Genomic DNA, 20,123 nt, shown 5'->3' with positions numbered 1-20,123 from the left:
TACCTGTATAATCAAAGTGTACAGAGTAAGCAAGGCGATACCAGGATACCTGTTTCCAGCATTGTTTACACTGAGTTAGCTAGCCGACTTGTGGCTGTATCATTAGCATGTCGGCGAAAATAAGTTAGCAACAGCACTTCTACTACCACATCCAAGTTTCTAATAAATACAAATTAATCCCCTCTTAAGCACTTCATTACATTAAAACTGTATTTTAAAACGCGCTTACAGTGTGAATCCAGTGAAAGGCGGTGTGCTGGTGGTGCCTGTTTCCATAGTGACCCATGACCCGCCGCCTTCTGCTCTGTTATTGGACGATGCTTATCCTGTCTGCTCACTTTCACTTTTGCGCCGCCACTGCAGCTCTGAGCGCATGCGCCGAGCAGGAAGACTCGCACGTATATCCTGGACTACCTCAAGAGTTTAACAACATATTATCTCATATTCATCGATGTCATATGTGTCGCTGCACGGCTCGTGATCGATGGGATGCAGGAAAAGCTGTGCATTAGTCCGCGTTGTGGCACAATGAGTCTCTGTTAGAAATCAAAAGTGAAAGTGTGGAGGTGCTTCTGTGATCTGCGCAGTAATTTCAGTTTATCTTGTTGTGTTAACGCTGAACATTGTCTACAACACTTAAAACACGAAAACTAGACTCCATGATGCTGATTGAAGTAATTTTCTTTGGATACTTTGTGACGTGCGTTTATGGTAAGAACATTCATCTTTGCATTTTGATGCAGCACTGATGGTGGACATGGATGTAGTACTCCCAATAATGTGACCTGAAGTTGACTGTCAAGCTCAGCAATAAACTTTAATGTCACGGTGTCTGATAGAGCTCATTTTGTTATTTTTCTATAATATAAGAGCATGCAAAAGTGTAAAATGTGTCTGAAACCAGACAGTTGAGCATATATGAAGAAGCTTCCAGTAATGAATGAATAAATATTTATTTGGGTTTGAATCCACACAACTAAACAAATTAAAATAGGGCTTAGAAGTCAGTCTTATACTGGTATTCATGTATTTATCGTTGTTTGAATATGTTAGATAGTAATGTACTCATAAATTGAGCCCTGCTCTTTGTCTTGGTTAGGACAAATATTTATGACTATGATTATGTTAAAAATGTGAACTTTTCAGTAAGTTAAAGATGGTTAATCTCCACTATTTTACTGTTTGTAGTTATAACTAAAAAGATTGTTCATTTATTTCGATCAATCTTCTCTCTCAGCTAATGGCGTTGCAGATGTGGTACTGTCCTGCAGCCTGGTGGAGGAGGGAGTCGGAATGGGTGGAATGGGAGGAGGCTCTCTGTTCACACGGACTCCGGCCACTCTCGTCTTAAGAGACATTGCAGTGGCTCCCGACGAATCACTCGAATCCCTCACTCCGTTTGTCCCGCCTTCGATCCCTGACCCAGATGCCATCCTGTTTGAAGTCAAAGGTTTTACCTGCCCTCTCAAATTATTATTAAAGTTTGGTGTGATATAAACCGATATTAAAATTCTCTTCTCATCCCTCTGTAACAGTCTCATCACCTGAGATCCCCAATGCAGACGTGTTGCTCCACGCCGACTGCAATGAGCAGGAGGTGATGTGTGAAATAAGCCGTTATTCCCCTCATGGATCCCAGGACAGTTCAGACCCTGCTTATTTCATGGTTTCCCTGAATGTGGAGGGAGTTGAGTTCAGCACTGCGCTGATTCTGAGGACTTTGACGGTTGCGAGGGACCAGTCGACCCTCATACAAAACAAACTGGGTCTGCCTCTTAGCCAGTCGGGGACTCTTCTGACTGAGGGTGAGATCCAGAGTTTAACTGTCTCCATTTTGTTTTGTTAGACAGGCAGTTACATCAGTCTCACTACTTTTCCTCTGTTGTCTTGGCCTCCCGCCCCTCAGTATTATTCCTGGTGTTTTCCCACATTAAGTCTGTGACTGCACCTCTGAGAGGTGATGTTCTCCTCAACTGTGGCTTCAAGCAGCAGGAGATACCTTTAGCACAGGAGGTGGGCATTGAATGGCGACTGCAGCACCGAGGCAAAGGGCGAAAAGTGCTTGAAATGAAGACGAGGCTAGACGATGCAGAAGGGAGCACAGTGGGTAAGTGCTATGCGAACAGGCGTGCCAGGGACTTTATCCAGGGTCTTAACTCTTGGGGTGACTTTAAAACTGTTCATCGATTGTATCAGATGTAATCATTTGCCCACAGTGCATGAGGAAAGGAACGGCTCAAGCATGGATGCTGCCCGGGTCGTGAGTGAGGGTGATGCCTCTGTGACTCTGACCAAGCTGAAGGTTTTTGATGAGGGGACGTACATCTGTACTGTCAGTTTAGGACCTTTCCACGCCCAGCAGATCATTCAACTCCGCATAAATCGTAAGTTTCAATCTAATTTATCAATTCAGAAGAAAAAAAAAATCCACGGAATGTCTTTCAAGTCTTCCTCTGTCGCTCTTTGCTTCAGAACCGCCACACGTTTTACTCTCAGAGGAGAAGTTGGTTCTGAAGTCGAGCTCACGTCAGACACTGAGCTGCCACTGCACGAAATACTATCCACTGGATGCTCAGGTCTGTAACCAGTATCTTCGTAGATAGTACAGTCTTCTATTAGGAGCCAAATCTGTTAGTTTGATATATTTATTTTGTTTCTGCCTTCCAGATGGAGTGGTTGTCCCTCTCTCCGACAGACACAGAGCCTACCCTGTTGCCAAATCAGGGCTCTCTATCCAGCCATCGGCAGCATGGTGATGGGACTTATTCCCTGTCATCTCAGCTCACTGTGCCCTCAAGTGTCTCCCCTGGGACCAAAATCATATGCAGCGTGTCCCATGTGGCCCTGGACACTCCCCTGTCTGTCAGCCTGGTGGTAGAAAGTCCTGAACCAGGTATGACACTGTACACATTGTGTATTTTGAAAGAAATAGATTTGGTAAATGATCTTTCATCCAGTTAGCACAGACAATCAATACCACTACACCTGTACAGCAAATATAAACTACAGTAAGCAACTGGTTAGCTTAGCTTAGCATGAAGACTTGAAACAAGGGGGGGACACCTGGCCTCGCTCTGTCTAAACATGACAGAATCTGCACCTATAAAACTGGCAAATAAACATTTTATGACTATTTTGTTTTATCTGAGCAGTGTTACAACAGCGTTAAAACAATACTTTCTGGTTTTACGAGGCGTATGTGTGTGTTTTCTATAACATTAGCCCACAGTAGAGTGTTACTTTGCACATTTAACAAACTTGATTGATGATTGATTGATTTGCAGGTCATTCTGTTTATTGGTCTCTTGACTCCTCTCTGTCTTTCTCTCTACAGATTCCTATTGGTGGGTTCTGGGTTTCCTGATCATCACTGTGCTTTTCTTCTACCAGGTCATGAGATAAGTTAGAAGGAGATATTCCTGCAGACTGTCCTGACTGGAAACTGAGCTCAGAAAAAACACACTTAATGTAATTCATGAGTCTGTAAGTTATGAGTCCTCACTGGTTATTTTTATTCTTCCTGCCTTTAACTGAACTGAAAAAAAAAATCACAAATTTGAGGGGAAACTACTGTATTTGAATATTTGGGGGTGTCATTTCAAATGCCTTATGAACTTGTTGGGATTTATTGGTTTATTTACTTACTCAAGTTGCACTAATCAGGTTCGGAGCTTGAATTTACGTAGCCTGCAAAATATTGAATGCTAAGCATTTGCCATAAAATCCATATTTTGAATCCCACACAAAACTTTGCAGCAAAAAACATGAATTGCCCACTGCAACTTTATTATTTCTCTAATACTGTGTTCATTCACTCTGCATGCCTGTGGTGGTGTAAGAAACCTACATTCTTACATCAGAGTCTCAGAGGACTCAAGTTTCTTTTTTACTCTCTGAAGTTTGTAGTTAATAATAATTAGGTTGAATTGTGCACGTGTAGGCAGACGGCCTTCTCAGCTCCTCCAGGCTGTGCATTACTGCTCACACAAATTTAATCATGTGAAGAAATATCAAATCCGTGGCACTATGCATACGGGTATCCAAGACATGACTTAAAAAGCATGTGTGCAGTCAAATATTTAATTAATTTCGTTCCATTTGTGTAAGTATACAGAAGCCTTTTTTTGTGACGCTGTTTCCTGCCATACCAATTTCCAAAGTTGTATAAATCCTAAACAAGACGAGCAGTTTAGACTGAAGCGTGATGAGGACATGCAGTAAGACTTCATGTTATTCGTCTGATTCAAACAGGATTGAGTGTTTCAGGCCTTGATTTTTATCTTGTTCACACTGTGAATTTTTAGCGTCTCTGTTCCACTGATCAGTACGGTGCCATGGACCTTTTTTCCCTTTTTCTAAATATGTCAGCCTGAAATCTTGGAAAATGCACATATAATCAGGCACAGGACGGTCAAACCCAAAACTTTTTTGTAATAGCTGCACCACTTCATCAAATGGAACTATTCTGGATATTTGACTCAGTGTGAATATATTGCGGCTCCATCTGGAATTAGGGAAATCACAGGTTTTTTTTTGTTTGCAGTGTTTTCATTGGTACAATTTTAAATGTTTTTGTGGCTTGTTCTTGCTTGTTTTTGTACATGGTGTTGATATCGTGACTCTTCTTGTAATTAACTTTTCAAAATGAAGATTTTGTGCCCCAGCAACATTGTTTAAGTTATTTGACATTATCAATATAAGTACATTTGTTTAATTTGTTGTATTTATAATTTCGTTGATCGATGCTTTGTGGTAGACAGATCACTGGGTTTCTCATTTATAAAATGACTTCCATCAATATTTGTATACCAGACGTATTCAACTGGCGCCCTTTACCAACCCCATTATGACTCTTTGAACATTTTGTTCGCAGGCACATTCATTAGTTATGTCTGTTGCGGATCACACAAATACTCTTACTACAGGCTGTTTAAGCAGGGGGAATTTTAAGACTCCACACTTTACATTCACAAAAGTCAATTTTCTCAAATCCAGCCCTTCTAAAAGAATAGTTGAATAAGCCTGGTGTGTTTTTAACAAGGTCTGAATTGGCTCATTGTGTCACAAGAATATAATAAAGGTCATCACTCAGTTCGGTTGATGTTTTATTTATTGGCATCAGCAAAAGTGTTAAGCATGCATTTGTTTTTGTTTTTTTTTCGCAAATCCAGTTGCATCTCATACTGCATTTTCAGGTTGTAAATCACGAAACAATGTTCTCATAACTCATGTGGTAATTACCTAATAACATGTTGCACATTATTATCAGATAATTATGGTTATCTGCTACAATTATGCATGAATGCATTTTGCACATAAAGGTTGTTCATATTTTCTTAATTTGATTGACTCTCAAAATCAGTCCGGTGAGAGGAGAATGAACTTCTTTTATATCCAACGACCCCCCCAGAAAACCTGAAAGAATCTATAAACACATTTTCAGGAGCATAATCTGATAGATGGTACTATTGATTTATCCATACAATACTAGATGTTTTTAACAGTTCACTATAGTAGCAGTTGTTTGCAGTCAGTGAATTTTTTTTTTTTGTCTCCAAAGCGGGTGAAATTAACAAAATCTTGGCAGACTCTTTAGCGTCATTGCATTGCATAAGCAGTAATTATCGGATCAGAAAGACATTATACACAGGTCCTTTAAACCACTAACAAAAGAAAATGTACAATCGGCAGTTAGATTCAGAAATGGCAGATACACAGGTCACACAAATAGGCAAAACTATGGACACCGTTTGCCATGCAAGTTAGAAACAAACACCTCATTTTGGCCGTTACCATACTGCAGGTGACAGGTGAGTCTTTTCATGTGAGTGGGGGGGGGCTTTCTAAATCATGTCCTCTCTCCCGTTTTCCTGCTATTTGAGGACCAGATCAACTCAAACAACAATCAAAGAAACACTTTGTCTGCAAACCTTCCCAAACACGTTTGTTTGTAATGTGACACCACACATTCATCCATCTATGGCTGTGACTCTGTCGGAGCAGGCTGCTCATGTGTACGGTAGATTGTCTGTTAGTGGCCGCTTGTCTGTTTTCCTTTGTGTGCATGTTACTATGCCACCACCTGTGGTACAAGGAACCGAGGTAAAGTGACGCATAGTTAAACAACTAATTCATGAATAATTGCTTATCAGTCCAGACTTAACTTTGTTTTATTTATACAGGACATAAACGCTGCATTCTTGCTACTTTTCCCTGAATCATTTCTTCCTTTCCTCGTATCCTCACACAGTCTCGTACATTTTTTTCTAATTTCTTTCTCTTATCGTCTTATTATTGAACATTGCAAACTACGTAAGAGAAAGTTAGACAGGAAAACGAACAAAAAAAAGTTACGAATAAAAGCTTATCAGCTACACTTGGAAAAAGCTATTGGCTACGATGCTTTGAATCACAAATACACACACGCATACAACAAAAATATCCATAATCTTAATCTAACATGACCTTGTGTTAGTAATTAGCAATGGCGGGAGCGGGTGTGACAGAGGGAGTGTGTTAGTTGGGCACGTCAGTATCGATTTACAAATGTAGGACTCTCAAAAAAGGTAATATGAATAAGCTTTGGCGTATCTGGGGAAGAAAGGACTGCAAACTCTTGTTGAATCTCCCTGCACACATTCACCACCTGAACATTGTTCATTTCCCCCCAGTGCTCCCTTCAGAGGGCTGAGCCCTGTGTGTTCCCCGCGTCACATGAATTTTCTCTCTCCCTCCTTTCCTTTTCTTTTCTTCCTCTTTCCCTCCGCCTTCTGCGTCCTTCAATAATACATGAGGTGCAGAGACGGGAGAGAGTGAGTGAGACTAGACGCCCAAAAGGAGTGGAAGAAAGCAAGAAGAAGGGAGGGAAAGGGGGGGACGAAGAGAGCAGAGACACCTAGAAAACACTACTGTCATGTGTAAGTGCAAGATGGTTTGATGGAAGACTGTGTGAAGAGAGGAAGGAGAGGACGGATAAAAGGGGGCGCTTGGGTTTCTTTTTTTTTTTTCTCTTCCCTCTCATATCGTTCTCAAGTCCGTATCCATCTGCATTGATGGGCTGAGCTCAGTAGAAGAAGTACACTGTGAATGAAGGAGAGAGGAAGTCATTAGTCTAATGGATCTGGCAAAACATCAGCGAATACAGAACAGTCAGCTGAGCTCTCTCCGTCTGATAGTGTTTACAGGTTTGTTTTTACATTTTTTTTTAAAATGGTCAGATTGGTGTTATATCAATAATTTACTGTAATAAGGAGTTATGAATAATTGACAATCACAGCAGAAGCAGGCCGGCCAGATGTGGGCTTGTTAGAGCAGAAATACAGATGATAACTTGGTTCCTCTCTGTATTTTACCAGCCAGTGCTGGCTGAGATATTCATTCAAGGGAGGCTATCTGAGCAAATATTTACCTTTCTATTATTGTGGTACTTAAATCTTAAGTAAGCCTGTATGGATTATGTTCATATTTACAAATATGCACAGGTTTTTTCAGGTTCATAGTTTTATTTTGGCTTCCTTCTAGAATAGGCACTGGCAACATGCCAAACTAGCCACTAGGCATAAATCATGCAAATGTGTGACATGGTGACATAGTGTGATGTCACAAAGTCACAGGATTAAAGGAGGGGCTACTGACGAGGCATTTCAGGATCAGTGACTTTGGTGGGAGAGAGAGGCTTCTGTTGGTGCTTTGATCTATTTAGCTATCAAGATCTCTTATATGCACATACATGAACATATATAAAAGACTGAAGGAACGGGAAAACACAGAAAAGTGTGATAGGTTTCTTTTAGGGAAGGATTTCTAAATGGAGGCAATCTTTTCTATTGTTGAGGCTTGTTATTGTTGATCTTCTGGGAATATACTAGTAGGTCAGTCAAGTCAACTTTTCTAATTAAAGTTACCCTTCCTAATGGTGCTGGATTATTTCCTAATCAGGGGTTGGTGAAGAGTATGTAGGATCTTTGTACTGTTTGATTTGGATAGTGTCATCACATTCACATAGAATAAAGTTTGTTGTCCTAATCCACGCTCCAGTAGACATGGACTGTATTCCAGTTCTTTCCTGCTAAAGATCTTTTACCTGTCAGCATCTTTTAAAGGTGCACTATGAAGATTTGAAGAAGAAATTAAAAATCGGAATTTCAACATTAATATTGATGAGGTAATAACAGAAACTCAGACGTATCTATTTTTTCCATTAGTCGAGTGCATAAATGCCTGTGACGTCACGTAGGGGAGATGCTCTCCTTAGTGATAAAGGATTAACAAATAAATGGCGCTGGGCGTGGATAGATAAATAGGGAAAGACAGTAAGCCTTTGGTAGCTAGTGCAAGAAGTTGAGAGAAGCAGGTGCTTGCTTCTGCACTTTGTGCTCGAGAAAGCTAATATGTGCAACTAGCGGTAAAAAGAAAAAGATCAGACCCCAATCAGACCCTGCTCACGGAGCAGCTGGTCGAGCTCTCCAACACACAACATGATTACCGGGAGCAGCAACCAAAGCTGACGTACTGGCATCAATGACTGACTGTGTGTGTGAGACTTGAAAATACACGTTCATCGCAGAATACTATTTGTCTTTCAAGCTCTCCCAACCCCTGGTAAATTTATGCAAAAAAATATCTGAAGACGAAATTGCTCTGACAAAACTGTCAGTGGAGTAAAAACTCAACACCTGGCAAGCAGGACAATGAATATAGCCAATGCCTCAGCACTTATGCTGGAATTGAAAGATGTCCTGCCATGTCTTCCAGTATGATCTAAAGATATTGATAGTTTTTAACCCTCACGTGTGCCCCTCCCCATTCAGTTTTTTTTTCACTCAAGAAAACAAAAAGAGTTTACTTTGTTTGTTTGGGCAATAAATGTTGTCCCCAAAACTACATAGTGCACCTTTTACAAAATCATCTCTGTATCTTAATTTCCTGTCAGCACTAACACATAAACACTATTTCATACTGACAGTTACTCTGTTGCTATTTATAAAAAAACCTGTACATCACCCGGTTTGTCATAGATAATCAATAGACTTGTCAGTCTTTGTATTACTATCAAGATCTTCTACTCACAGAAGATTATTCCAACCACAATGACTCCAATGATCCCCATCATGATCATCATCTGAAAGGAGAGAACAACAACACTAAGTGACACTCCGATTGTGTGTGCAGTTCCAAAAGACATATTTAAGACACTTGAGATTATTCTGGTTTGCTGTAGCGGTGGACTCCCTTGAGTGTTTCTGAGTTGCTACAACAACAGACGTGTTTTTTTTCTCATTTTACCCCAAAGCATCTGCTCAGGCTTCCACAGCAGCTCATTAACAGATTAGTGTGTGGAGCATCCCCGGAAACAGACGCTGTGTGTTCACCTCAGTATGAACAATAGTTTGATGTTCTAAAGTAAAAGAGCCGAGGATCTGATTCAAACACTCCATATACATTATTTACCTCCGCACACCACTCACAGATTAGATTGTGAGTATCTTTCAGTAACAATCTGTTTAATGCACCAACACTAATGTGCCCACCTTGCAGTTCTTCCACCAGTACTTGTTCTTTAGCTTGGCTGCACAGCTTTCAAACTGGGAGGCTCCGGCTTGGAGAGCGTCCGCCCTGTCATCCAGCTCCGAAAGCTTCTGGTCCCTTTCCAAAACCTTGTCGACATTCACCCTCATGATGTCCACCACCTATCCCACAGCGGCGAGGATGAGAAAGCATTTGGCAGGGGTGGGGTAGGGTGAGGTGGGGGTGGGGGGGACAAAGAGGATGACAAGCATGGTTAAAGGAAAGCAGCACGAGGGGACAAAAGGCTTTCTGAAGCTACACCATATATCATAAATGAGCAGTCGCTATGCATTTGCAAACTGCAGCATTACGTGCTAGGCTATATTTAGTATGTTAAGGAAAAAGCCCCACAGATTTCTTGTTCTGTTCAGGGTAAAAACCCAACATCTATTTTGGAAACTGTCAAAACATGTGGCTGCACAAACTTTTGAGTCCACATATTAATCTTTTATTTATTCTTATTCAAAGTTGATTTTCTTCTAAAAATGCAAAAAGTGCGAACCCAATCATTTGACTCCTTGTAGTTTATGAGTTACTTGGCCACTCGTCAAATGGGTTTTTCTCCTTTTTTTTTATCACAACAAAACAAGTCAAAATACAGATTACTGTGAACGGCTTAAAAAAATGGGATGTTTTGCTTAACTCAGCTTGTATTTTAAGTGCTGGAAAGGAATTTATAACAATCCATTTTAATAGGATAGAATAAGAACAGACTTTTCCAGAGAAACAACATATCATTTGACATGCTTCATTGTCTCTGGTTTAAGCACTGTGCATGTACAGTGAGTCCAGATATTTCTCGACTGACGCATCGGGCCTGCTGCAGCTCACCTCTTCGACTTGGGCCTGTGTCTGCTGTAGCCTGCGGTTGCTGGAGGTATTGGGTGGGCCTGCAGGTGGGCCGCCGCCTGGGGCTCCATCTGCACCGGGGGCTCCGGGAGCACCGGGGGCTGCGGCAGCATCTGGGGCAGACCTAAGATGAAGCACAAGGAGGACGAGGAGGAAGAGGAGGAGGAGGTATTGAGTTGATATTCTGATAACTGATGTATGTTCATCTCATGTAGAGAGCAGTTAACTTTATTCTCATTGGAAGAAAACAACGCTGAGATCCAACCTTCATCACACAACAGAAAGAGATCACTGCACATTATGTAAGGGGGGGCGACGGGGTTGAGAGGATGAGAGAGGATGAAAAAAAGAGCAGGTGAAGGATGGGGTAGGATAAAAAAAGAAGATGCAACGGTGAGAAAGAAAATATAGGCCGCAGATGGAAAGCGAGTAACAGAAAAGTCCTCTGAGAGCAGAAGATTATGGTGGGAACAAAAGAGGGGAGAAGTTCTTGTGATGGATTACAGCGAGCTGGGCCAGATTTAGAGGAGAAGGTAAGACTGGAAAGTGAGGTGTGGAAAGAGTGAAAGGGTTAATCCAGCAGAGGGGAGAGGAGGGATGGGTACAGGAGGTTTGAAACTGAGCAAACAAGCTCCTCAGCGGATCATGCCTTGGTGGGCGATTCAATATAAATCACGGCCACTGCAGCAGTGGGACAAGAAAGTCATGAAGCATCAGTCATTTGGCAACAAAGCAGGTGATGGTGACCTCAAACCCTCTGAACCACTATGAGATATAACATTTTTTCCCCCCAATCTCTGATGTAAAATGATCTGAAACGCTCAAAATAACTCAGCCCAAGGCTCTAGAGTGGCAGCAGTCAACCCCTGCATACATAATTCAGTGGTGCTGTGACGGAAAATTTCACTTGCGTCAGCAAAATCCATCAAGCTGAAATGAATCAGTTCAGTTTCTTCAGAGCCCCTCAATGAAAAAAACAAAAAAACATGCAAGGAAACGAGCTGGTTCGAATGCAGTTTCATCTAGAGCAGCTCGGGAAAGGTTTTTCATTGTGTTGTAGTGAAAAGAGCGCAGCAGAAAAGCCGCATTAATACTCACATCTTCTATGCAGCTGTTTGAACTGACTCACGGCCAGCAGAGGAGGAGGAGGAAGAGGAGGAGGAGGAGGAAGAGGATGAGGGGAGGCAGGAGAGGGAGGGTCTGAAGTACAAGAAGAAGATGATGAGGAGGAAGAAAAAAACAGCAGCAGGGTCACAGAAAAAAGAAGCGACGAGGACTTCCAAGCAGTGGCGCAAAAAAGAAAGTCCAATTTCTCAGTGCGCGAAGTGAGTGAAGCGGAGAGCGGTCAGTCAGCAGAGGAGGGGGACTCTTGGCGCAGTGGGGCAGATCTTCTAGCGGTGCGTTTATACCGCAAGTCGTCAGCAAAAGTACCGCAATACCGAGACACGTTCAAAACGGCTCAGGTGATAATTCACTGTGTGAGCAGGAAGTGAAGGAGATCAGGAGAAAAGTACTTCTGAATTATAATCCATGCAGGATGAACAGTCATAAAAAAAAACACAGAGGGGGGAAAAAAATCCCACGGATGCTGCTTCCAGCTCGTCCGGGTGATGATGCTGGCTTTATGGAGTCCTTACAGAGCTGCTGCTGCTGGAGGCTGAGGCGCAGCGCTGATTGGCTGCTCGCTCGAGTTGCCTCTTCTGAGAGCTGCTGGCAAAATGCGTGCAATTTCAAAAATTAAGGGAAGAAAGAACAAGACAGAAAAAGTCCAGTCATGAGAATTCAGTTGTCTGTCTTGGATTGCTGTCACCCCCCACCTCTCTCTCTCTCTCTCTCTCTCTCTCTCTCTCTCTCTCTCGGATGTGCGGGTTGTGCGGTAGTTTCGCCCGTGCAAAGTGCTGTGGCACTGTAAGGCTACTGCAATAATGCGTCTCTCCTCCTGCCTTCTCCACTTGGACTCGTAACGACAGTGCGGTACCCCCCTCCCCCTCTCCTCTCCTCTCCTCTCCTCTCCTCTCCCCTCCTCCCCTCCTCCCCTCCTCCTCTCGCTCCCTTCACACTTTGCAGTACTGCAGCTCTCTGTGCCGGATGGGGCGGCAGGACGACACTGCGGTACAGTGGATGCCTACAGAGTGTTGACTCGACTGTTTCCTCCTCAGGCCTGGGATTCTCCCCCCCAGACCTACTGCTCCTGTATGGCACTTCCCTTTTGTATTTTGCTCTCATTTAATCTCGACTTCCTTCGAGTCTGCAACCTCTGCACCCTTTGCATTATTTCGATCATCGGTTCTGTGCATGTTATGAGTGAAGTCAGCCGTGAAAGAAGGGGAGAAGTCCCAGGAGAAAATGGCCATCAGAGCAATGGAACATGAAACAAAATTTTAAAAAACACATATGCTCTATATGGCCAAAAGTGTTTGGACACCCTAATCTGCATATTCTTTGCACTTTGGTTCTGTGCATGTTTTGGACTTCCATCCGAGCCCACAAGGACATATCAGACCAATATCTCAAAACGTTTTTTCTATTTCAACTTGCTATCCTTTCAATTACAGCATTTGTTTTGTAAAAACGCAGACATTTGGCACAGTTTGTGCCAGATACATGTTTTTTCCCCTTTCCCTTATATCTCACGGCCACCCAGTGGCGATTCTAGACCAGTTTTAATAGGGAGGCCAGGTTGGGACCAGCTTGTGGAGGCAAAAACAACCCGGGGAAAAAAGACAAATCCCTTATTCAGACAAGGGGTAAATTGAACTTAAAACAGTGTTTACTATTTCAACTATTTTGATTGGGTAGTAAACTGCTGAGACACTTTATATCCACTTTTTCCTTCAGTACAATATCATTGCAAGAAATCTGTCATTTTATTATTGATGCAGACTCCCTGTCGGGGGGTCCACAGGGGGTCCGGACTCAGAGTTACAGGGCAACTGGCCCCTGTTGCCCCCCCCCCCCAGATGTAGGTTAGGAACTAGTTTTAGGCTTTCCACAAATCTCCCTGTGCACAAAGCAAGGTCAAAAAGGCAGTGACTTTCTCATTATTTATTCTTTTTTTTTTTTCATCAGAGAAGTTGTCTGGCCTGTGCAGAGCTCTGATCCCAACACCATCCTTCACCTGCAGGATGAACGACTCAGGTTTTATCAACCAACATCTGGGCCTGACCTCGCTTGTGCTCGGTTGCTGCCATCTAGTTCCACATTCCCCTCAGCCCTTGGTGATATATTAATATTGTGGAAGAGCGCTGATACTTTCCATCATATTATTAGAATTAAATATTCTCTGTTCACATCTGTTCAGGTGTTCTCTTGCTTGGAGATAAAAGGAGATAGTGCTTCAGCTGTTTTGGCTTCGACACTTTGAATCAAACTAACCGTTAATATCAAATCAGCTGAGTCAGTTATCGGTTTTAAAAACACAACTAACAGACAAACACTTGGATATTTACATGTATATTCAAATGTGTTAATGGTGCTTTGTTTTTACAATGAAAAGGAGGTTCTTGTCACCCGTGTATGTTTGTTGGTTGGTTTGTCAGCAGGATTAAAGAAAAACTACTGAATGGATGTCCACAAGACTTGGATGCGGGATGGGTCTCAGCCCAGAATAGAACCCATTAACTTTTGGTGTGGATCCAGACAGAGGAGCAGATCCAGGAACACTGTGAGACAGCGTTTTTTTTTTTTTAACATTTTCCTTAATTTCTCAGGGAAAAATGCACAGATCTTACAGGATGAAAAAGAAAATCTGGCATATAAGGTGGCTGGTGTCCATGAGGGAGTACAAAAGGGGACTTGTTCTCTACTGAGTGCCAGTCTCGTTTATATCCTTCTGGTTTTGTTGCTCTTGAAATCTGGTTATTATGCACCCATTCCTCTCTCATTTGCTATCTTTGTAGCTATATTGTATGGAAACTCTGGTTTTAAAGAGGTGCTATATAAAGAACGTCAATTTTTATACATGTCATCATTATAGATAAAAAATATCGATACACATTTTCATTGATGCTTTGAAAATGGTCTGTGAGAAAACCCAAGCATCACCACCATGTTCATTGTTGCCCCATGAATAAGCACACTCACTGTTTATTTAAATATTCTAATGGTTCCCCTCATCCTGATCTCTAAACTCCTTGAGATGATGCTAATTCACTATTCTGAGATACTAAGGTAAGAACATCATAGCAAAAGCAAGCAGCTTGTTGGTGTCTAGGAGATAGAGGAAGTTTGGTGGTTAGAATACATTAATTTCTCTTTATATAGAAAAAAGGCAATATACAGCTCTTGACAGGATGAAATCACAACGATTCAAACAGTCCTTATTGGCTGGAACAGTATTTGCCAGTTTAGTTTGTTCCATGTTAACGGTGTTTGCCAGTGCGGTTGAAGCGTTTGTAGAGGAAGCGGAGCCTCTTCTCCAAGTTATGTCTGTCCAGAGTCATCATTCTGTCTCCCACCATCCTCTTCTTTCTAATTAGACGCTCCAGTTCGTTGCCTTTGAAAGCCTTCAGCCAGCTGGGAGCCACAATGAGGTCTTTGGGATGAGCTTTAAAGTCCCCTGCAGACACAAAATGAGGAGATAAGTTTGTATATGCACGGTGGCTGGGATAAAGAAGAGTGAAAGGAAGCAAAAAACTTTTGGTTAAGAGTTGGGAACTAAGGGGAAAATCAAAACTCATCAAGGCACCATCTGAGCTGGGATGTTAAACTGATCACACCATAAAACACAATTTATCTTTTCTTTGATATGGTCAATTTAAATGTACGCTCACTGATTCTCCATCGTGCCTTTCGCACCTCATATAGCTTTAATTCTTTGTTCTCCAACGCTAACGAGCAAACTTCTTTCAACTAAACCACAAACAAACAGAGAGAGGATCTCAAACAGCCTTTAACTGATTCCAGACACTTACCTAAGATGCCAATGTTATCATAAACTCCATACATGCTCCTCTTCTCAGTCCACCTGTCCACCTTCTTCGGCTCAGGGATGGCATGCATCCTGATCAGGCAGCATGTCCCTGAAGAACACATATAGTTTCATGTCAGTATCTAGTAGTTAAATGTGATTTGCACTTAGAGGTGCTACAAGTAGACTGATTACAAGATCAACATAAAATTAATCATGACATGTTTGGCAATCATTTTTGCAAAAAAATCTGCACATATGCCAAACATTTACTGGACATGTTTGCGTTTTAGTCTGTTGTTCGGATAAAACCAAAACTAATTATTTGAAAACAGAACCTTGGGACACAATAACAGGCATTATAAATAATCAATTATTTATTTTTAAAAACAAAATAATAATGAAAATCGTTGATGGATCAGATCACTTAATCATCAGCACATTTATTGGGATTATCTAGCTGATAACAGAGCAGAAAATCTGTGGCTAAATTTCATTTATTGTCTTAACAAAAGCAGCATCTACACACTCAGATATAGAAGTTGCAAGTAAGCAATAAACTGCCACTAAAAAGCTTTGTTTTTAAAATCCAAAAATGTGAAATTATCTCTATCGGCCATGACAAGCAGTTCATTATCAGAAATATCATCATCAGAAAACAAACCCTTATCTTGACTCTTGAATGAAATATAATTGTTACTTGCAGATTTTACTAACTAAAATGTGCATGTAATTTTGAGGAAGACAAAGATCTTCACTGACTGATTTTTTTATGATGCCTAAACAAACTCTCATTGTTTTCATGATTTGATAAATTGAATAAACAAATTGACCTTAAAGGAAAACACAGTTTCATGCTGTTTTACTTTGTTTATATGTGGCGGACCCTGCCACCTTTCGAGCTTCACACTGTGTTCTGGGGACCCTATTTTCCTCTAATAACTTGTTTGTTTTTTCACTTATTTGAAAAAAAAAAAAAATAACAACACAAACTCAGAATTTTTATTGTGTCAGTATTATATAAATTATAATATAAAACTGAGTTTGAATTTCTTCTCCAAATCTATACAGTGTCCTTTTAATGCACACTGGGAAGTAAATACAAGTATACTGACCTTAGGTGATGTATAAAGCTTATAAAGCTAAATCACTAAGTGTTTGCTCCTCTTGCCTTCTTTGTACTGGCAGATGATTTCTAGTTTTGATTCATGGTGTCATTTAACTAGTTTTTGGATCCCTGTGCGCTCTGTTTCTGGTGCTGTGGCTGACCTAATTTCTCCAGTGGGGAATTAAGACGGTCTCGATTGATTTTATTTCACCCAGTGGTTATGCATAGTCATTGACAAAATTACCAAGAGCATGCACTGTATGCACAAAGAGTAACGCCGATCCTGCAGTGCAGACACAAAACAAACTGACTGAGGCTACGCATTCATTATCGGTGCATATTAAAATCAGTAACAGTGGTCACCTGTAGAAATGCTCCTTGCTGTGTGGAGCAGAGTCCCAGCAGACTGACAGAAGGACGCTCCAGCCTTCAGTAACCCTCCCAGTGCAGACATGACTGACGTTGTCTACATGGACACAATAAAATTCAGCTTTACGTGAGAGGTTTTCCGTTTTAAAATGGTTATTCGACGCTTATTCTCTATGTTTCAACAAGTTAGCGAGTCATTTTCTTATATACAACACAGCGTTTGCTTCGTTAGCTCTTCAAGTATCTTCACACTGACCCTTAGCTTTAGCTTTCGCTAGCCACATTAGCTACACTAAATGCGGTATAACCGCGAACATTACCCGTTTCCAGTTCCCGCAACGACGACGTGTCAACTTAATCTTCGATATTGTTACAACACAACATAAATGATAGCCTTATACAGTTATATGACAATTAAAATGTCATGTTATTGAGGCTTCAACATGCTCGTGCTGGTCGCCTCCATCTTACTCTGTGTCCCACAATGCACAGCGCCGGTACCGTAGTGTCATTAGAGAGGCGCAAAAACAATCACTTGACAGGCTGCTGTTCTTACTACACTTTTAACCCAGTAGAGGGGGTTAGCAATACCATTGGACCCCATATGTCAGCTCGGAAGTTTGAATGAAAAGATGCGGTTTTTATGAGTGAGAACAGTGAAACAGTGCTGAGAGGAGATGGAGAAAAACAAAGTTAACCGTTCACCATGAAATTTTACGTGGACACCTCAACACCTACAATAACGCAGTCAAACTGTCAAGAATCTCCCATTTCCAAAAATTAATCGACAAACATAAAAACACCCAAAAATTCCTCTTCTCCACAATTGACTTTTTAACAAGCACAAATTTTAATAGATCCTCCAAAACACCAACTGACGCCCTTTGCGAGGATTTTGCAGACCACTTCAGAAATAAAATCAATGACATTAGATCGAGTCTTTTACCTCCACAGATTTTAAATGTCGACACACCTGGATCATTGATTTTACCCGAGGAAACACTGGAGAGTTTTGCCCTGGTTGATGCGAGGACACTTGGTCGAGTTTTCTCCCAAGTAAAGCCCACGACCTGCCTACGAGACCCAATTCCCACACCTTTTTTTAAAACACTTTGTGGATTTTTTGAGGATCAGCTGGTATATATGGTCAATTGCTCTCTTCAGACGGGTGTCTTCCCCGCCTCCTTTAAAACGGCGGTGGTGAAGCCCCTTCTGAAGAAGAGCAACCTATATCCCAACATCTTCAATAATTATCGGCCTGTATCCAACTTACTGTTTTTAAGTAAAATTTTGGAAAAACTTGTTTTCAGTCAAGTGAATGATTTTTTAATCGCAAACAACATTTCAGAGAAGTATCAGTCTGGCTTTAGGACGAACCACAGTACAGAGACAGCCCTTTTAAAGATTTTAAACGACAGCAGGTGCACCTTAGGTAACCATAAACTCACAGTCTTGGTACTGCTGGATCTAACCGCTGCCTTCGATACAGTAGACCGTCACAAAATAGACTGAGGAACCTGGTCGGCTTCTCTGGTACTATTCTTAACTGGTTCGTTTCTTACCTCACAGATCGACACTTCTTTGTAAGTATGGATACATGTTCCTCAGAAACCCACAAAATAAAGTGTGGGGTTCCCCAAGGGTCAATTTTAAGTCCAACTCTTTTTAATCTGTACATGCTTCCCCTTGGGGACGTCATCAGGAGGCACAGCATCAGCTGTCATAGTTATGCTGACGATATCAAGACATGGATGGCAGCACATTTCCTACAGCTCAACCAGGACAAAACAGAGGTTTTACTCATTGGTCCTGAAGGCCAGAAAGAGAAACTTTTACCAAAGTTAAAGGATTTTAAACCATCACAATCTGTAAAAAAATACGGGTGTGATTTTTGACTCTGAGCTCAGTTTTATTCCACACATCAAAAACATAACAAAGACAGGTTTTTACTATCTTAAGAGTCCGCCCGTTTCTCTCTCAGGCCAGCACGGAGGTGCTGATGCATGCTTTTATCTCTTGTCGTTTAGACTATTTTAATGCCCTGCTTTCTGGCCTTCCCAAAAAGAGCATTTCAAATCTACAATTATTACAAAACTCAGCTGCACGAGTGCTGACGAGGACCAGAGGGCAGGAGCACATTACACCGGTTTTAAAGTCGCTTCATTGGTTCCTCATGCGTTTCAGGATTGATTTTAAGGTTCTTTTACTAGTTTTTAAATGTCTTAACGGTCTTGGGCCTTCTTATTTATCTGACCTGCTTTTACTCTATCAGCCCCCGCGGACCCTGAGGTCCTCCGGCACCGGCCTTTTAACTATACCACAGGTTAGTTCAAAAAAGCACGGAGAGGCGGCTTTCAGTTGTTATGGGCTCCGACTGTGGAACAGCCTGCCGGAGAGCCTCAGGGTTGCAAAGACTGTTGAGGTTTTTAAAAAGAGGCTCAAGACCCACCTTTTTAACCAGGCTTTTAATTGAAATTTAAATTCTTTTTAATTCCTTTTATGCCGTGCTAATCAGAGCACTTGTATTTATTTATTTATTTATTTATATCCTTTTTTACTGTTTTAATCTCTCAAGTTTTAGCCTTTATGCATTTATGTTTTAGTCCCTTGTGTTTTTAGCCTTTATACTTTCATGTTTTAGTCCTCTGTGTTTTTAGCTTGTACGCTTTTTGCCTTACTTTACTGTTTTAGTCTGTCAGTTTTTAATCTCCAGTGTTTCCTCATGGGGGCCTGTCGGGCTGGGGGTGGTCTCTGGTCTGGACGCAGGGGGGGTGCTGTCCCATGGACGGCTCCGGCCCGGGTGACCAGCAGGCTCTGCACCTTGGTGTGGGGCCTCCTGTCTGCCCGGGTTGAGGTGGTCCCTGTGGCGGCGCTCCCTGCGGCCTTGGTCCGAGATCTCTCCTGGTGTGGTTGGCTCCCCAAAGGTAGCTTCTCCACGCAACAGGTCTCGCTGCCTGGCCATGTCTCTTTAGTGACAACCATTGTATGGGTGTGTATGAGTGTGTGTGTCTGCGTGCATATGTGTGAGTGTGTGTATGAGTGTGTATGTCTCTGTCCATGTCTGAGGGGATGGGAGGGTTGGGTTCTTTTAATTTTCTTCTCTTGACTTTATTCTGCTGTTTCTCTTTTTCTGCTGTTGATTGTTTATTTCTGTGAGGCACTTTGAGGCACTTTTTCTGTATGAAAAGTGCCATATTAATAAAGATTTATTGATTGATTGATTGAAACATCTTCAGAAGATCAAATCTATCAAAACAAATATCTAACTGACTGACAAGGATCGTTTTAACTAGTATTCAGACAATGCTCATCAAGGTAAAC

General features: G+C 41.7%; 3 protein-coding genes across 4 annotated transcripts; 1 reads left to right on the top strand and 2 right to left on the bottom strand.

Annotated features, from left to right (window-relative positions):
* Window positions 1-382: 382 nt before the first annotated feature.
* tapbpl (TAP binding protein like) lies at window positions 383-5,092 on the top strand. Its single transcript, XM_037075003.1, has 8 exons — window positions 383-711; window positions 1,238-1,450; window positions 1,536-1,805; window positions 1,907-2,107; window positions 2,217-2,384; window positions 2,473-2,576; window positions 2,668-2,893; window positions 3,335-5,092. Exons 1-8 carry the CDS (start codon window positions 660-662, stop codon window positions 3,400-3,402), a joined length of 1,302 nt encoding a protein of 433 aa, XP_036930898.1. The 5' UTR covers window positions 383-659; the 3' UTR covers window positions 3,403-5,092.
* A 1,767-nt stretch (window positions 5,093-6,859) lies between these two features.
* Window positions 6,860-12,429, bottom strand: LOC119006398 (vesicle-associated membrane protein 1-like). Its single transcript, XM_037075097.1, has 5 exons — window positions 11,515-12,429; window positions 10,399-10,540; window positions 9,531-9,689; window positions 9,070-9,121; window positions 6,860-7,080 (listed from the first exon to the last, which is right to left on the bottom strand). Coding segments are annotated over exons 1-5 (372 nt in total). The 5' UTR covers window positions 11,517-12,429; the 3' UTR covers window positions 6,860-7,063.
* A 1,662-nt stretch (window positions 12,430-14,091) lies between these two features.
* mrpl51 (mitochondrial ribosomal protein L51) lies at window positions 14,092-17,315 on the bottom strand. Of its 2 annotated transcripts, none has more exons than XM_037075092.1 (4): window positions 17,123-17,315; window positions 16,797-16,899; window positions 15,330-15,437; window positions 14,092-14,974 (listed from the first exon to the last, which is right to left on the bottom strand). In XM_037075092.1, exons 2-4 carry the CDS (start codon window positions 16,885-16,887, stop codon window positions 14,778-14,780), a joined length of 396 nt encoding a protein of 131 aa, XP_036930987.1. In that variant the 5' UTR covers window positions 16,888-16,899; window positions 17,123-17,315; the 3' UTR covers window positions 14,092-14,777. The 2 variants fall into 2 exon arrangements, with proteins under 2 accessions (XP_036930987.1, XP_036930988.1); XM_037075093.1 differs by having other exon boundaries at window positions 17,274-17,313.
* Window positions 17,316-20,123: the final 2,808 nt, after the last annotated feature.

The sequence above is a fragment of the Acanthopagrus latus genome, chromosome 17, assembly GCF_904848185.1.
Source record: "Acanthopagrus latus isolate v.2019 chromosome 17, fAcaLat1.1, whole genome shotgun sequence".
Lineage (NCBI taxonomy): Eukaryota > Metazoa > Chordata > Actinopteri > Spariformes > Sparidae > Acanthopagrus > Acanthopagrus latus.
Note: the sequence above shows the minus strand (reverse complement) of the source record. Positions and strands in the feature narration are given on the sequence as shown.

Coding starts and splice junctions, on each gene's coding strand:
- mrpl51 (XM_037075092.1), bottom strand. CDS start 16,887: ATGTCTGCACTGGGAGGGTTACTGAAGGCTGGAGCGTCCTTCTGTCAG. Junction 15,438..16,796: donor AGCAAGGAGCATTTCTACAG/GTGACCACTGTT, acceptor TGTGTTCTTCAG/GGACATGCTGCCTGATCAGG. Junction 14,975..15,329: donor TGATAACATTGGCATCTTAG/GTAAGTGTCTGG, acceptor TTGTGTCTGCAG/GGGACTTTAAAGCTCATCCC.
- tapbpl (XM_037075003.1), top strand. CDS start 660: ATGATGCTGATTGAAGTAATTTTCTTTGGATACTTTGTGACGTGCGTT. Junction 2,385..2,472: donor CATTCAACTCCGCATAAATC/GTAAGTTTCAAT, acceptor TCTTTGCTTCAG/AACCGCCACACGTTTTACTC. Junction 2,894..3,334: donor GGTAGAAAGTCCTGAACCAG/GTATGACACTGT, acceptor TTCTCTCTACAG/ATTCCTATTGGTGGGTTCTG.
- LOC119006398 (XM_037075097.1), bottom strand. Junction 9,690..10,398: donor CACAGGCCCAAGTCGAAGAG/GTGAGCTGCAGC, acceptor GCTGTGGGATAG/GTGGTGGACATCATGAGGGT. Junction 9,122..9,530: donor ACTGGTGGAAGAACTGCAAG/GTGGGCACATTA, acceptor CTCTCCTTTCAG/ATGATGATCATGATGGGGAT.